Source organism: Ostrinia furnacalis, unplaced genomic scaffold (assembly GCF_004193835.3).
Source record: "Ostrinia furnacalis isolate ACB-3 unplaced genomic scaffold, ASM419383v2 OfSCF4391, whole genome shotgun sequence".
In the NCBI taxonomy this organism is placed as follows: domain Eukaryota; kingdom Metazoa; phylum Arthropoda; class Insecta; order Lepidoptera; family Crambidae; genus Ostrinia; species Ostrinia furnacalis.
Window position 1 is genome coordinate 214,256 of NW_021134630.1, and position 18,314 is coordinate 232,569.

Here is an 18,314-nt window from a genome sequence, read left to right on the forward strand (position 1 = left end):
GTGCGATTCTGAGTAGGTGTTCACAGTAAACAAGAGTAATGTAATAGACCTTTAAGCTACTGTACAGAATAAGTACGCTGAATAAATGAGGTGTAAATTTCCTATTTAATCATAATCATAATCATAATATCTTTATTGCTTCATGTGGTACAAACAAGGTATTAAAAATAAAACAGTCCGTAAGTCAGTATGTAGGTACTATTTGTTTCATAATTTACGGACATAATATAGGATTTGTATTGAATTATTATGTACCTACATTGTATCTTTCATGCTATTAACTTACAATAAATAAAGTGCCTATTTATTCGTTTCAGTTTCTGGTAAATTAATTTTGGGGGACATTAAGACATTGCCTACGCAAAATCTGTTAGCAACGACTTTCGTTTTACTGATTGTGCTGCGAAAAAAATAATAAGCTATTGTTCAGTTCAGTGTTTTGTACTACTAGTCTACTATGAGGAAAAATAAAAATTTAATACTTTAGTATAGTACTTTTAATGTACAAAATTCATAATGTCATTGTTATCCATTAATTAATTCGATTCAAGTGAAGTTACGAAGACGAAGTACGAAGTTTAATATCGCACGAGAATTTTGCTTTGTTTTTTAAAACATGCAACAAACTTATAGTATTTTACCGCAACTCTACTCACATTACTTTATACCTATTCACCATGGAGTGAACTTTGTTAAATGTTTCGACTAGTATGAGTATTCTTTCAGGCAATGGCACTGCTAGACGTACCTACATATCTACGAAGTTTCACAAAGCTCGCTTTCCGCTTTTTTACCCAGCTGCTGTTAGCTAGACTAGGAAGATCTCTATATACCATCCATTGAGCAGATAGGTGTATAATTCTCACTTTGTGTACTAGGTAGAAGGTATTAAATAATTGTGAATTAATATTGATATTTGGATTGGTTCAGTAGGTGTGGAAAGTATTTATGTAATTACTTACAAACAAGCATATTTTTTCTACAATAATTTGTTAGCGTTTTTTTCCAATAGGAAAAGTGATTCAAGAGAAAGGTTTTTTTAAGTATACTTAGCACCCGTCCGAAGTCAGGGCGGGTCGCTAGTATAATTATAATAAAATACTTTTTGAGCGACAAGATTTTACGCAATTATTATTTTTTCAGAGTATGTAAAATAAACAAGAGCTACGTGACAAGGTGTCTCTTTCAAATTTAAATTATCTTAGATGAGGTGTTGGCATCCTTGAAATATACTTACTTCCTGCAATATTTCTCCGATGCTGTCTCAAGACTGTTGTGAGTGTTATTACTAATTACTTACTGTAACGATTACCTAATGAAGATACTGTTAATCTTTTTTTCTGCTTGTTGTTTTAAATTGCACTAAGCTTCTTATTTGTATCGTATAAATTAGGTACATTAATTGTTAATTATGTGACGCTATTTTTTATGAGACTTTTATTTATCGTGACAAACTTAAGTATAGTAAAGATAGTGTTAATCTGAAAATAATCGAGGGATTCCTATATTCAGCAGTGGACCTATGGCTGCTGGTCGTGTTCAGGTGAATGTCAGGTGAACGCTACGGTGAACTTAAGTGATTTTTTTACCAGTTTCATTAGTGAAGAATTAAGCTACCTGCCTACCCAATTTTTTTCAGATTTTTGTAATGGCTATAAATATCCCATTCTTATTACTTTTTGAACAACATTGGACCTCGTTTGAATTAAGTAATGGCATTTGGGCATGAAAAAGCTTAATTTTGGTTTGTGACGCAATTACTAGTTTTTTCTTGTAGCGTCGCCGGTCTGACACCGAAAAAAACGGGACAAAACTATCGTATGTTTTCCCCTGGGTCCTGAACTATCTCTCTACCAATTTCATCTAAATCGGTTCATTGGTTTAAGCTTGAAAAGGTAACAGTTAAACGGAAAGTTTCTTTCGCATTTATATTACATATGTATTAGCAAGTACTGAGCAAGTAGCTGAAGTGGCAATGGGTAGAACTGACGGCCGAAGGGGCAGCAATAAGGTTCTGGAGTGGAGGCCGCGTACCGGAAAACGCAGCGTAGGACGTCCACCCACAAGGTGGACCGACGACATCATAAAGGTAGTAGGAAAGCGCTGGACGCAGGCCGCTACCAACCGGGTAACATTGGGGGAGGCCTACTTTCAGCAGTGGTCGTCCTATGGCTGAGATGATGATGATGATTATCAAGTACGGACATATGTATCTTTTATAGTCGGCTGGTTATGTTACATGCTCTTTCAACCAATAAATGTAGTATTATTAAATTAATTCAATATTTTTCTTTGATTAATAAAATCGCTATATGTTCTGCCTCTTTCTTCTTCTAGATGAGAGATAGGATGTTTGAAACTAGGTATATCTACAGGCAAGTAACAGATTTAATCTGATCCATATTTTGATCTACTTACATTAAAGTTACCGAAAGCAAAGAAACTATGTATTTCATAACAATCTTTAGGTAAGTACGGTGTGCGAGTTAACACAAAGGCTGCTAACCGTGTCGTTGATACGCAGCTTAAACAAACAATCTTTATAACTATGCTAAGGGTTCCACTTGGTGAGTACGTTCTTTATGGTCTTTAAAATGCAGCATAATGTAAAACCATTTGTTACGTGCGGTTAAAAAGATTTTTTCTTAATTTTTTTCTCATTCTCAGTGAATAGGTAGGTAGTATATTTGTGTTATCCAAATAGAGATTTCTTATTTAGTTTAAGGTATTATATTTTTAAAAATATTGAAGCGATTGTTAGTTTGATGGTAGGTACTGCAATTGAAAGGAAGGTAGAGAAGGAAGTCAGAAAATAGAAAATAAATTACAAAATAAATGTTTTTCGAACAGTTTATTTCGCCGCAGTCTTATAAAAAATGGATGTCGACTAAAGACTATCTATACATAAGTTTTAAAGGAATAATATCACATGGTTGGCAGTGGCAAGAGCCCGCACTAGGGCTTAGTGGTACTCGGGGTGCTGGGGCGCGGTGTTGTGGACTACCGCGTTGAATCTGTGAACAAGAAACATTATATTCAGTTAATTTTACTTACTATCCATTTTCATTACATTCTTACTATTTATCTAAAGGTCTTTTACGCCTATATTAACGAACATCCTACTATGAGGTCTTACAGTGCGCGTGAACGCAGAGGGTCACACACAAACCAATCACAGAGCTCGAAGAATCAACGCTGTGCATTCGATTTGCTGCTTTACTTAAGCAAGCATATTTGTGAATACGGGCGTTAGTCTTCATTGCAGGTCAGATCCTCACCGATCTACTAGAGGCAAATAGAGTATTTAGCACACTTGCACGCTAGTCATGGTCGCATATTCTCTTACCATATCCAAGGGAACAGTATGGACACTACACACCACACAATACATTCAGTATGTTAGTAAAATAGTATGAACATTCGTAACCCAACGTAAATGTTCGCGTATGGCATTTGCTTCTGGGGTTAATAGTTACGAGCGCCAGTCACTCGATTAAATCATTCAACTAAATCTTTGAACGTGGATATGAGACATAATGCATACGATGTAGGTCACATTGGAAGCACAATGCGATAATGTGCTGAACTTTACATTTGCTCTACCATTCAATACGCACACATTGAATTCTATTCATTCAAAATGTCACGATTAAAGGTTCACAATGATCAAGTGCAACTGTGCCATTTAAAAAAGCCATATACCTACATTTCTGTTAAATACATCTAATAATTGCATGGCAAGACCTGCATCCATCATATTATTTCTACAATCACATGTGGGAAAATCTGCATCAAACAATATCAAATTAAGTACAAGACGTCATTTTAAGCTGTTATATTTGTGTACAAAAATTGAGAGTGACTGTTAGTGGATGTGGTAGGAACAGAGATAACTTGCATAGTGGTTAAGTTCTTCGCATTAGAAGAAAACAAAAGATCGAAGAGCGGGGTTACTGACCTAGTCGTCTTAAAGTTGCATATAGGGATGACGTGCTTACCCATTGTGATCATCAGCGGTGTAGGTGACTTTGCGGAAGGAGCCATCAGGCTGCAGCAGGGAGTACTCGCCCTTCACCACGTCGCCGTCTCTGGCCTCGTGCTGGGTCTTGTGGTCTCCGGTGTGAGGGTCCGACACGGAGTATGAGTAGTCATATTTGGGGTGTGCCTGGAAGCAACATAGACGACACATGTGAGTTTTTAATTCAGAAGTCGTTGAAACTGCTTTTGAGAGGGACGAGACACATGTTACGATTTTAATGTCAAAGGTATTACAAATTAAATTGCGCATTACTGATTAGTTTTAGCTATAAGTCGACATGGTATTTTTGATGTTCAGTATGAAATTGTGGTACTCATAAATAAAAATGCTAATTCAGCTAGATAAATCGTGTTTTAATTGCGTATTTGATAAAGAAAAGTAAATGACTAATGAAGTAATTAGGTTGTTTTTAAACAAATAAAAGTATTTTGAATCTCACAAGTAAATCATTTTGGTAACATTGCAATAATTACGAACGATAACAATCGCTATTGTGCTAATATAAAAAAAAGAAAACAATTGCAACCACTGACACACATGTAGCAGATTTTGAAATAACTTAAAGATAAATACGGTAATAATTGAAGCACTGCCGCCGGATTATGAATCTCAGTCAGATTAGGTAACACTGAATTTGAATTCAGTCAAACCAAAACAGTTTGAATATCGAATAGGCAATTGCGATCCCATCAATCAGAGTGAAGGTCCAACATTCCAGCACTTTCGAATCGCTCCACTTTGGATTATTTAAATCTGTCAATAGCATTGCGCAAACCTTCTGCATTTGGGTCGACATCGCTAATACACATCTACTATTAAAGCGGTCGTGAGTGCACGCTGGTTTATGCAAACAGTTCGTTTTGCCAGGTTTCATGACAGTCATTATGTCCCTGGCGTGGCGCAACACCCTGGGAACTCGTGTTATCGCCGCACAGTCACGACTGGGATCACGTTATGCAATCGGTCCGAATCGCTGGCGGCTCGATTTATGACAAAATCATAAAGACAACGGTCTCATAAATTACACGGCTCGCTCTTTAATTTTCGAAGTAGGACGATTTGTGGGCGATTTATAAGTCCTTCGACAAATGTCTGACTATTGGTCGGACAATAATTCCTTGTATGCAACAATAGACGTGCCGAGTGGTCGCATAACTTGATCGTAGGTTTGCCGAATAGATTGCTAGGTTTTCATTGTACCGTAACGGTCAAAACCCATCTATTAGATAGATTACTACCTATGAAATCGAAAATTTCTTGCAGATTCATGAGTTCGTGGTTCCTGTGAACCTAATTGTATTTATTTCATTTCCATGTTTTTCTTTGTTTCAAATTTTCTATTTATTGTATCTTTTGAAAAATGGTCTTCTAAATATTTTCTACATTTATTGATAGCTAACAAAATAGCCATAATGTTACTAGCTCCAATATTGTTTCTTCTGATTCTCCATACAAAACAGTAATTTCATAAGTTAGCACCTCACACAAATTTTGTTGATATGTTTATTTGCACTGCCTTTTTTGCTCTCCATTGATTCACAACGTATCTCGAATGACGACAAAATTAGCAGACATAAAGAATAATTACCAGCGAATACATCTTAGGTCTCAACAATAGAGAACGGTGACGTAACATGGCAACGAGGGATTGTGAGCCTACAGATAGGTATCGTATCCCGGAAACAGCTTTGATTGTGTTGTATCGTACACGCGAGTTTATGCAAGCTATCAATTAGTTACTTGCTATTGTATTACGTCATTACACTTAGCTAGGGTAACAAAGCAAGCTCGACTAGGTACCTACTCTAGTTTGAGATATGACGAGTATTTGCTAAACGTAACTGTTAATTAGAAGCAAATTGCAATATGTAGGTACTTTGATTTGGGTGGATTTTGATTCGTCCTTGACCGAATTCTTTATAATTTTTAGTGTGTGAACATTTCGTGCGACAGTGTTGTAATAATGAGTTTTGCAACTATTACCGCAGATGTATGTTCTTATTACTTACGTTGAAGGCTACTCAAAATGTAAAGCGTTAATAATATCTTTGTTATACATAACCACGACAAACGGCTTCAGTTACGTGCTGCGTTCATCAGCGAATTATATTATATTATTTTGTAATGGACGAATGCGCTTTTAATATATTGCAACTTGAATTATAAACACGATTGATTTTGATATCGTAATGTTTATTTAAAAATAAGGAAATGGTTTGTTTTTATTCAATTAGGTAGATTTCAAGTGCTAATTAATTGACTGCAAATATTCGTATGATTGATATATTTCTCATAATTTATTTGAAATGTTATAATTTTACAGCCTAGTGTATTTAATACTTTTCGTGTTTTAAGAATATTTTGTTCTTTCAGAATTAATTGAGTTACACGCTACAGTGATCATACACTTGAACTAGAAAAAAATCACTGCATAATTTTTTATTATGCATTAAATGTAAGTAATCCAATATAATACTAAGTGATAGAGATACCTAGATGGAAAATTGATGGAAACATCCTAAAAAGGTTCAATACCTTTTCAGTCATCTGTGTATTGAAATGGACGGAATTAGACAAAATATTTCGAATGCTACCTTTGTTGAATGTTCCATAACAGTAAGTATGCCCCGAGACTATTGAACCTTCTCTGGTTGTATCCAAATTGTTCATCTTGGCTGTACAAGAGTTGCAGTGGTGTAAAAAGGTATTTTTTCGACGCAAGCTCCTTCTTTCACGAAGTAATCGATCTATCAGGTACACGTGTACCGAATAGATCTCAACAAGATTTACAAAAGTCTAAACCGTGTTACTCACGTGATAGTCGACATGTGTGTCCTCATGCCCGCCGTAGTGCGCGACCGGCGCGTACGCAACCGCTTCGTGGCCGTACGCCTCGCCGCCGTGGTAGCCGCCCAGCTGAAGTACGCCGGCGGACGCTAGCGCCACTACGGACAGGATAACTGCGGCCTGGGGATGATACTATTGTTAGATAGAGTCTTTGTAACAAATCCTAGGAACGGTTTAATCAAAAGCAGAAATCCGAAGATGAATGAATATGAAATGGGGTTGTGAGAAATACAAAAGAAGAGAGTTAAAGTAAACTTTGAAAATAATACGATATTAGTTGACATGCGTGTGTTGGGATAAAGAGGTTATTATTTTCTTTTGTGAAGTGTTTTTCTTTTACCACGAAAACTGCGTGCATTTGTCTGAAATGACTTTTTTTAAATTAGGTGTAAAGTTACATGTTCGGTGTATTTGTTTAGAAGTAGGGTAAAGTGCAACATACAAACTTGAAATATAATCACAAAGAGAAAATCTACATTCAGACTTTTCTAATGATGGAAAGTGCATGTACAATAAAGAAGATAAGATCTAATTGCAATTATAAACCGGAATTGTTAAGCAATCCACTTAGCGTGCGCTGTGCGATCGTGACAAGGAACACGCAGGTTCAAGTCGTTTGTCAGAAAAACAGTAAAGTTGAGCTATCAGGAAAATTGAGTATTCCTGCAAAATTCCCAAAAAAATCCAATGTAAGTTCCCGCTTGTGAGAAATTTGAATTTGGAGCACGCCGCGTTTGGTAGGTCCTTGCGTTTCGATCCATATCACTGCTATTTTGGTCCTTTCACTACTTCGCAACGGGATTGCGAGTCGCGGAATCCACTTACTTTGGCGATCATTTTGTGTTTGAATAAGGTTTGCTTCGTCCCACCGACCACACACAACTGTTGCCGAAGAGCGAAGCACTCGACTTTTATATTAGTTAACCGGCGAGATGCGACGCGTACGCGCAGTGTACGCAAGAATACGGTAGTTTGATAATGATTTAGCAATTACGTAAAATTATGTAGTGTTTTGCCTGGTTCAAGGTGAGAAATTGAAATGACAATTGGTGTGAAGAAAGTAGATCATTATGATGTTTTGCTTCGTGAGGAAGTAATTCACCGCTTACGTGCTGGGACATGGTTTTACAGTCGGTTTTCTACACAATACTCGTAATGGTGTGAACAAACTTTGAGCTAAAAGAATTAAATCATCAGCGAAAAAGGTGCTTATCAAAAATAGAAAGACTCCTTGTTAAATTGTTGCTTGATCTATAAATTGCACCATTGTCAATTTCAGGATTGATACGGTTTAATTAAAGGATGTATCTAAAATTAAATATTACGGACTGGTAGATGAGTATGAGTATGTCATCGTGTTTCAACATACAATTTTTTACAACATTTATGTTTATATGACGAAGTCTACATAAGAGCACTAAAAAGAAATCGAAAATTTTATAGATCAAAAAGTATGATAGATTGATGAATTGTCATCGGGCCTATTAATTGATAATTTGATAAGATAATTTCCCCAATAAAACACTATCTCGGTATGAAAATATGCAAGGATTGCTTTTCAGTTGACCTCATTAAATTTAGACCAGGCAGGTGCTATTTAATATCCGTAATGATCTGTCGTGAGAAAATATTTCATTAGTGAATACGAGTAGGTATGTAATTAATCTGAGACACTATTGGGAAACATTTGATTTAGATTTGAACAAAACCTGTGTATTATTTGAATGTCTTCATAGGAGATTTTCGTGTGTGCATTGATATAAAATAGTGTGTGTTTTTATTTAGGCTAGTAGAGTTTAAACACGCTTAGTAGGAGCTAGAAGACTGGTTTATGGCTTAAACTACTAAAGCCTGATTCGAGCAAACTTTTATCTGATAATAACTGGCACTTTGACAGTTTCAGTATGGAAAATATGTCAAAATGTCGAATAGCTGATGATTTATTCGTAGATTAATATTTACTCTTGTTTGGTCGAATCCACCCTTAATAGATTTAAGCTAAGAATAACTTATATAAAAATACGTAACTACTTGCTTGTGAATGATATTATGAGCATGTACGAGTTATAGTATAAGCTAAAAAACTTCATTCAGACACCGGACATTAGTGTCGGCTTTAATTGTTGCAATGTGATTAGGACAGCGCGCTATAGCTCTGACTGCTAGCTAAATGAGAAGATTGACTATCTCTATTGCAAATTAAAATACCTACTTAAAATAAGACCGTAACGAGTTAAATGAGTAATAAAATTAATTAAACCACTTTTAACTAATTTTTAAGCACTCAAGGTTGAATATTTCGTAACATTATGCTTATTTTGCTCTTTGCAGATGCATCCATTAATATGAATAAACGAGAAAAAATGCCGTATCATTATTTTGTAAAGGTCTTGCGAGCTGTAAAGTTACTAAGAGCGCGTGTTGTTCGGTTCGTATCGAATATTGATAGCGTGTTTTTTGCTTTTATTTTACACGGCCAGTTTAACCTTTCTTCAGTATTTTTTACGATTTTTTTATGTTTGACCCAATTTTGCGACTTGTGAACCTAAAATCAAAATGCCATTTATCTTGGTAACTATATCACCATATTCACCATAGAGGAAATTTTTGCTAGTGAACTTAACTATAATATACATAGGTACCAACTTGATTATTCGATTTATCTTAGATCTTAATTTTTGTTTTATTTTATTAATAGTCGGATATTAACGTTACAATTTAGTATTTTAGCTTTTGAATTTAATTGTATTTATTTATTAAGTTATATTTGAAATTAAACTGCACTATTAAGCGTCGTTTACGTCCTTGTTATACAAGATCATTTACCCTTGTAAGTATTATATCACAGCTTCAATCTGCATAATATTATCGACAGAAAGTGATCCACTGAACAAAATTGATTATGTTAAAAGCCGGTGATTTATTTATAGCGAGACAGTATCGTTGGGATTACGCAGTATTCAGTACAGTATTATCTATTACTCTGTAGCAAATACACTTTCTCTGTACTTCTATTTAATGCTCGCAAGTACTAAATAGGGATTATTGCGTGTGCTTTTTAGAGAGAAGTTACTCAGAAATCGCATTTAGTACTATTACTTACAAATTCTCGACTAATAGGCTGTTATTTAATTGATATTGCTACTGCTTCATAAATACTGAGTATTCGATTAGATTCGTAACAGGAAGGTGTCTGGTCTATATTTACTAAGAATATCTTCATGATTTTTGTGCTACAAAATTATTGTGCACTCCTAAATGAAAAAACTGATGATTAAAATAGCTTTTTGCTATGAAGCTACGACTTTGCTTTTTAACAGCTCTTGAATACACAATTTTAAACAAACAATGCGTCCACACTTGTACTTTTTATTTTAATTGCGTTCGTAATTTATGTTTAGATAATTAAATACTTAAAATCTATATATATAAAAGAAAGTCGTGTTAGTTACTCCACTTATAACTCAAGAACGGCTGAACCGATTTAGCTGAAAATTGTTAGGGAGGTAGTTTAGAGCCAGGAGAAGGACATAGGATACCTTTAATCCCGTTCGAAATAAAAAAAGTCTGCTTATTTATTGCCATTAAGGCGGAACAAAGTTCGCCGGGTCAGCTAGTAAATAGTATTTCTTTCTTCCGTACCTACTTAACGTAATTACTGAATGTATGATTCAAATCAATAAATAATTCATTTTTTGGGCTGAAAAACAAACTAAAGAATCAGCAAAAAGTTGATTGACTTGTAATCTGATCTACTCGACCGAGTAGCATGGGGCTAGAAGTTTCATAGTGATTGCATTTTAATTAATGAGCCTGTCTTTATATTTGAGCACAATAATTACGAGTAGATTTATCACCTCCCGACGTAGTTGTTAGCATGAGTATGCAGTTACGCATGCGTGGAGAAGTAGAGCGTTTCAAAGATCGCGAGTAACCCAAAAGACAAAATAATTGCGCCACGACCTTGTCATTCGTGATTATTAAAGACAATAATGAGATTTCGTCACTAGTGTTCTCTTCTAACGCTCATTTTGACCAATGTTAGTGCGTTAAAATGAATGCGCATGCACATAAAACAGACCACGATAAAGTAACGCGTGCTGGACGACCGCATTCAATTGGTTTGAAAGATATTTATTTCTGAGAACCATATTTAAGTGAAATAGGATTATTTCAGTGCAATAGATGTAACTTATACATTACCATATGTTTATAAGACACATTTTTCGGCGATAATCCTAATTTTTACGTGGAAGAATAAAGCTTTGTCAACAGGTAGGAACAGTACTATTATTAATGGTCTAAAATATAGCCGACTAGTGTAGTGCAAATTAAAAATAATATCTAATCTTTGCTCTACATTCTGCCCACGTGATAATCGCTCGGCAACATCATCGAGCAGTTACCAAATTGTACCGCCAATTTATTGCAGCCATCTCTTTATATATTCGTGACATAGATTTTCCGTGGTGTGATTATATAGGTAACCTTAACTTATCACGGGTAAATCGTAAGTTACGTTGTACCTTGCAGCTTCCGTCATGAGATAAACGTTTTGACGTAAGACAGTTTCATAAAGCGAAAATTTCTCGAAATATTCACCGCTTTGTTTAAGTCTTTGAAGGCGTGCGATATGTTTATGGAGTTGCCTTTATAATAAACTAGGGAACTAACGGTGAATTTCTATTGTTTTACTGTTTCTGTGTTAGTATAAGTGTAGGGAATTAAACTGGTGACGAAACATACAATTACCTCTATTAATTAGCGTGGAGGAAATTGAGTATGTACAACGTGTTAAAATCTTTGTAAATAAACCTATAAAACTACATAAAATAAGACGTAGGTAACATATACACATATACCACAGAAATAACAGTACTATGATAACTTTAGTCAATCAATTACGTTATTTAAAGTACGATAATGGTTTAGAAATGTAATGAATAAATTTGTTGCATTTTGATAAATAAGCTAGACATGTAATACGTTATTAGCTGCTATGACTACAACATAATCGATATTTTTGTTGATTTATCTACATTATAAACTTTAATATTAAAGTATAATTCAATATTGAGTTATCACGTAAGAGTTTAAATTAGGTAAGTAAAGATTTTCATCAGCCCCAATAGCTGTTACGAGCAAGGGCCGGTTTGATTATATTCAGTTTTTCGCTGTTATGTGGAACAATTAGCGGTTACTTAACTTACACATTTGATTGCATGAATCATACGTTAATGAAGAACAGTTGTTCCCAAACTTCGAATGTTGGATTTTAGTCAAATATTCACCATAGCAGGTACTGTTGGGTGTGATTATGACCGAAAACCATTTATGAGAGAATAGGTGGAAGTGCTAATTGACCAATGCATGAAAAGTGGTCCACTTGAAGTTATTAAACATTGATTCTTGACACGAAACTCTGTATTACTTACTGATATAATTCTCAGATAACTTAAAAAGGCACATTTAAGTACAGACAATGACACTTCCTGTAAACTGTACCATCTTATACAGCTGTAAAAGTGTTATTTTACAACAAAATTGCAGTCTTATGTACTGCGAATGTGCCATTATTCAAATTAATAAAAGCATGAAGTTATATCCACTAGATTGGAAACCTGTGGTTAAACTTCAAACACCTTCCGAAGAGCTGTTTCCTAGAAGGTGACTGAGCGAGTCCATTTTTTTATTAACTCTATTCAGTTGTGCGTAGAAAATAGTCGATTTGGACTAATGAATAATAACTTTACTTTGTTGTAGTAATTTTTCCCACAGTTCAAGTAGTGTTTTTTGTTTTGTAAGTCTTTCTACGAGCTTACATATTAAGTACGTACCTATGTTGTTATGAACACATTTTGTATCAAGTCATCGTACTGAAAGCCTTTATTGACTAAAAACTCTTTGTTAGATAGGTACTTAGTGATTTTATTAGTAACAAGGTATAAATAAATAAAATATTATTTTTTCTAGAACCTGTTTTAAAAATATTGCATTAAGCATATTATAAAATATGCAGGTCGAAGTAAATGGAGCGAAAAAATTGTTAAATTTGCAGCAACGCTGTGTTTGAATTGCTATTCAGCGAGGCTGCTGTCTTCTTGGACTCTAGCACTAGTAATTTTTTATAATTATTTTCTATTATTACCTACCTGTTGTTGTTGATAGGATAGAAAAATAATAAAATACGTATAACCAAAATAATAAAAGACTAGAGCGGAGTTTTCATGGGGCTTCTGGGAAAATTCAAAGCTAACTTAGCTTTTCGTAATTTATGTATGTAATAAGGTCAGTGATTGAAACGACAAGATAGCTATAAATAATAACAATATAATTATAGTACACTAAAATGCAATGGTCGTATGGTTATATATGGCTCTACAAGGGGTTTAATGGTGGTACGGCGTTGCGTGGACCGGCGCGTGCGTCTCCTGCGCGGCGTGCGTGGGCGCAGAGTTGCTCACGACGGCGTTGAAGCTGCAAAAAAGTTAACATACTTATTACATTTCGATCTTATTATAAGTGAATAAGGCTTAAATTATGATGGTAATGCGGAGCTCTTTAAAGGTTTAAATTATGACTTCATTGTTACCACTACTGACGAAGATTAAGATATGCGTTTCGCGAATGTTGCAATCGTGCGTAACTTTTCCGTTTCGTGCTTTCGTTAATATCTTTATATGGTGTATTTTGTGTGGATTCACATTTACGTAATACCCAAATACGTTACAATTGAAGATACATTTTTAGTATGTTAAAATAGGCAATTCCTTTTACGGGGGATTGATACCTACTAATAATTTTAAGATTGACAAAATTATCTGCATTCAATTAATTTATCTAATTTGAGTCTCAAACTTTGATTTCCATTATTATTTTTTAATCATCAATGTCATCTTCTTCTTGAATGTTCTTCTTTGTAAAAAAATAACGAGAACTTTTTTTTTACAAAGAAGAAACAACTAATTTGATATTATATGGAAGTTGTTTTCAAAGGTAACAAGCATGAACACAGTTATTCGCCTTGCGTGGATGTGTATCGCATTGCGGTCGCCCGGTTCAAACAATTATTGTTGACATGCAATTTTCCGTTGTATAACGAACGTTACGAGAGAGGATAGGCCTCGTACGTTACCTTACTGGATATACGAGCGGCGATCTTATCTACGTTATCGTCTGGAACAACACTACGCTGAGATAAAACTTTGGATCATTGCAGTACCACAAAAGCTATTAGTCTCGCCAGATCTGAGGCAACGCGTGGGTCGGCCTTAACATCGATGGATATTGTAATTACGCAACTGATGAACAAGTGAGTATGAATGAAAATGATCCACTTTCGCGTTGATCGAACGCTCCAAGATCAAGTGTGAGTCATGACTTTTAATTTTACGCGTTTCCTCATTGCCGATTTAGTGCAGTTGTTTTATTACAGTTTTAATTATTATAATTTATGGATTTAACGAGATGTTGCTCAAAATCTGACAGTTGTTATTGGGCAAATTTTAATAGCTATTTTTATAACGACATTATCGACCCTTTAATGGCATAAATACAAAGGTTGAGTAAGAAGATTATAATATTGTGATAAGTAACCTTATTACTGACTTGAGTAATGCTAACCTTTTCAAAGACATGGTTAAATCGTACGATACAAACTTTCGTTTGATTGTAAATGCGATAAACTAAAAACGGCCATGTCATACATATTTTTACTAAGGTGTACAGTTTGTGAAGTAAGGACTAAACTTGGCTCTACATGAGATCAACAAGAACAACAACCAGCATTTTATATGAACATGTTTTGGTGGCATGACTTTCTTCTTAAATTAATTATTTTAAAAACTTTATTACGGTATCTATCGTATGTTAGGTACCTATATGAGCTAAATTACCTTAGGTATATGATATAAGAATCAGTATATCTTACCCAGAGTGGTCGTCAGCAGTGTATTCGACCTTGCGGATGGAGCCATCAGGCTGCAGAAGAGAGTACTCGCCTCTCACCAGGTCACCGTCGCGGCTCTCGCGGTGCGACTTGTGGTCGCCGGTGGTAGGGTCCTCCACGGAGTATGAGAACTCATACTTTACGGGGGCCTGGAATTTTGTAAGAATTAAATACACGATCTGAAGAAAAGAAGGCTATCGATATTGAAACTTGCGTTTCTCATTTTACGGCTGATATTTGTGTGTACAAAAGGAAAATGTAGAGTCGTCTTGGGTATCAGAAAATCACAGAAGATTTTCATTTGGATATGCGTTTTCCTAAACAAGTTTCTTTGGCTCTTGATTGATTTTATCATATACTTCAACAGCTGGGAATTCCTATTACGAGAATAAATATGCTATTACGTATTTATTATAATGGTTTGAGTAAAAGTTTCATAATATCTAAAATATTTGTTTATTTGCTAGGAAATAGTTAATATTAGAGGAAATTGCCTTATTTTATGTTTGACATTACTAGAGTGCAGTTCAAATTACTCAATTAATGTTATATCACTTCTTGATTTATTTGAGAGCAGAGGTGGTAATTTATTCGCGAGATTTTGATGAGCTGCCGTAGTTTTATTTTAGTCCAAAGCTAAACATAGGTTAATCATGTCAATAGACTTTTAAAAATGTGCTTCTGTTATACTATGGTAATTTGAAAATTAATACTGCTAGTTTAATTTATTGTCTAAGATTAATTTATTTCATACTATTGTATATGCGGCATGAACGTAGAATAAACTGACAGAAAATAGCAGCATTACTTGTATGTAAATAAAGTGAAAATATATATAATAGAGTGCATTATGCATGATACTGTACATTATTTCGTGTCATTAGTTGATGTTAGACTGGTTTTCTGAATATTTCTGGTTTTTAGAATATATTCATAATTAATTTAAAGTGATGACGAGTGATTTCGGTTTAGGCTCACAGTGCTACATCATCTTGCGTGTAAACGGTGCTATCGTTTGATGATTCCTATGATAAATAGTCGATAATCTGAATCGCTGCGTGATAGATCGCCGCCTACTCCGCCTTGCGACACGCCGCGAACTAACGACAGGGTGCTTACACAATAAACATTTAATTAGGTTATATTAACTGATCCCATTTTTAATCATAATAGTACTGATAGCCTTTCACTTTCTTTGTTTGCTGTGTGCGTGTAGCCGCATGCGCAAGTAGTTTGAAATAGTTAGTAAATTATGTATGTAATATCATAATGTGAGACAAATAGGTCCACTCGTTCCGCAATTTTCGGATCAATTTTATATGAACCAAGAAGTAGCTTGTTACATTTAATATCAATGCTCAGTAATTTAATGTAGACCGTGGTGTGCTGCAAGGGATTATCGTCGTAATGGTTTGCATTATTTAATGGACCGGTCGAGTTAGCATAAACGTAATTTTACATTTCTCTCTGTATTTTTCAACAATACCTACTTGAAGTTATATGTTGTAAATCTGTCAAAAGCCTTAACGATGTTTGATTGCCTATGTCGTTCTAATTTTGGAAAACCTGTGGTTTACTATCAATAAGCGAGCTCTTATGTTATGACGATTGGACACTAGGCTTGTAACACACGTTGGAAAAAGAAGCGAAGAAGAAGATAAGTAAAAAAACTTACATGCTCCTCCTGATCGGCGCGGCCGACAGCGACGGCGACTGGAGACACATGTTGCACCAACGGAGCGTGGACAGCCGGCGCCACATGTTGAACAACAGGCTGGGCAACGTGTTGCACAACAGGCTGGGCGATTTGTTGAACAACTGGAGTCACGTGGTGGACCAGAGGCGTCGCATGCACCACAGGCCCGTGATCTAAGAACGAGGTCTGGTGAAGCAGCGTAGGGGCATGCTCCAAGATGTTCTGGTGTTGAACGACGGGGGTGAAGTGCGCGGTCACGTGGTGGGTCGGCTGGTCGTGTTGGTGAAGACTCTGGGAAGAGATGGCGTGCGTTCTGCCGTCGTCAACGATGATGCCGGCATGGCAGACCGCCACCAAAACGCTCAGGATGACGATCTGGGAATATGTCAAATCATTAGTACAAACGCACTTAAGCCATAAAGTTTCTCCATGACTATGTAAAAACCTNAAAAGCTTAAACTTTTCCGATAATCTTTAAAGAACCAGAAACATCAATTTGCAAAAGGTCACTCGAAAGAAAGGTGTGATTAATGTTATCACACAACACGATGTTCCATTAATGGCCCGATGATTCACTTGGACTGGTTTCCGAAAAGGAGAAATTTCCGAAAAAAACATATTTTACGAATACTACTTTTTATCAACCCGAAATCTTACTTTGGAGTACATGTTGCAGTTCATTGGATGGCAGACCAAATGTGCTGGACTTCCAATAAGGTGGTAGTTTTTATACTTGGGGGACGCCGCAACATATGTCATCCGATACCGCAAAACCGGTGTAGGGCCGACATCGGACACCGCCTCACATGATCGCCTTTAGCCTGATGTAACTGCATTAACAATTTTTTAAATTTCCAATTCAAGGTTAAGTTTAGGGCTTCTTCAGAACATGCATCCGTCTTTATAAGGTTACAGTTTTTCTAGATAATTTACGCTGGATTCGAGTATGTAGAGTAGGCACTAAAATATATTACTAACTTTGTAAGTAGTAAGATTTTCCACAGATAAACAAAATTATTACTTTAACATCGTACGGTTCCCTCTGACTACGGTACTTTCTTATGGTATCTTTTCAGTAAAATACTTTGTTCAGGTCCTTATTGGTCAAATCTAAAGAATGAATGTTCAACAGTCTTCAGCTCTACCTACATTCTACTTACTTATTCTAACCGTCATTCATGTTTTTGTAACCATCAGAATAAAGCATCTTCTAAACCGAAATTTGATATATCTGACTCTAAAGTGTAAGTAATTCAAACGGCCTAAATACCGGTAAGCCACAAACAAGTGTAAGTGTTCGGATTCGACCGCAAGGTGGCAAGAGATGTAAATAAGTGAATAAGGTAACACCAGTTCAATGATTCAGATCTATTTCGACATTCGCTTTTAGGTTCTTACCTTTAAAGGCAACAAGGAAGCATAACATAGTTTGGCTTTAACTCAAGCATACTATAACATGATCTTAGGCTATAATATATCGCCATGGTTTTCGTGATGGCAAAAATACTGTTTATTGAAGGTGTGAAAACATTTGGAGATAAATATGGCGAAAGTATATCTTAGGCATGTTAAGTGTATCATTTTTTTTTTACGAATAATGCAATGTCTTTGATTCTTCCTCTAATATTAATTAAGAAACAAGAAATCAGCTCCCAAAAATATCTAAGGGCTAGTGCTGACCAATAAATTCAACATCACGCTTGTCAAATGACATGATTAAAACATAAACATCGGCCGAGTTTGCATAACAAACGCCTATTATAACATACAACAAAGCTAGTTTC

At 35.4% G+C, this 18,314-nt stretch overlaps 2 protein-coding genes across 2 annotated transcripts; both read right to left on the reverse strand.

Annotated features, from left to right (window-relative positions):
- Nucleotides 1-2,836: 2,836 nt before the first annotated feature.
- On the reverse strand, nt 2,837-7,765 carry LOC114359461 (cuticle protein 7-like). Its single transcript, XM_028313877.1, has 4 exons — nt 7,712-7,765; nt 6,854-7,006; nt 3,999-4,165; nt 2,837-3,014 (listed from the first exon to the last, which is right to left on the reverse strand). Exons 1-4 carry the CDS (start codon nt 7,721-7,723, stop codon nt 2,963-2,965), a joined length of 384 nt encoding a protein of 127 aa, XP_028169678.1. The 5' UTR covers nt 7,724-7,765; the 3' UTR covers nt 2,837-2,962.
- Nucleotides 7,766-13,236: 5,471 nt separating this feature from the next.
- LOC114359449 (cuticle protein 8-like) lies at nt 13,237-17,236 on the reverse strand. The gene is made up of 4 exons (XM_028313863.1): nt 17,188-17,236; nt 16,510-16,905; nt 14,817-14,983; nt 13,237-13,363 (listed from the first exon to the last, which is right to left on the reverse strand). The coding sequence occupies exons 1-4, from the start codon at nt 17,209-17,211 to the stop codon at nt 13,276-13,278; spliced, it is 675 nt and encodes a 224-aa protein (XP_028169664.1). The 5' UTR covers nt 17,212-17,236; the 3' UTR covers nt 13,237-13,275.
- Nucleotides 17,237-18,314: the final 1,078 nt, after the last annotated feature.

Excerpts from the sequence above, each read along its gene's own strand:
- LOC114359461 (XM_028313877.1), bottom strand. Across the intron at positions 4,166-6,853 it reads ACACACATGTCGACTATCAC|GCACACCCCAAATATGACTA; the intron begins GTGAGTAACACG and ends TGTTGCTTCCAG. Across the intron at positions 3,015-3,998 it reads ACCGCTGATGATCACAATGG|ATTCAACGCGGTAGTCCACA; the intron begins GTAAGCACGTCA and ends TCTTGTTCACAG.
- LOC114359449 (XM_028313863.1), bottom strand. The coding sequence starts at position 17,211 with ATGAACTGCAACATGTACTCCAAA. Across the intron at positions 16,906-17,187 it reads ACTGCAACATGTACTCCAAA|ATCGTCATCCTGAGCGTTTT; the intron begins GTAAGATTTCGG and ends ACATATTCCCAG. Across the intron at positions 14,984-16,509 it reads GCGCCGATCAGGAGGAGCAT|GCCCCCGTAAAGTATGAGTT; the intron begins GTAAGTTTTTTT and ends ACAAAATTCCAG.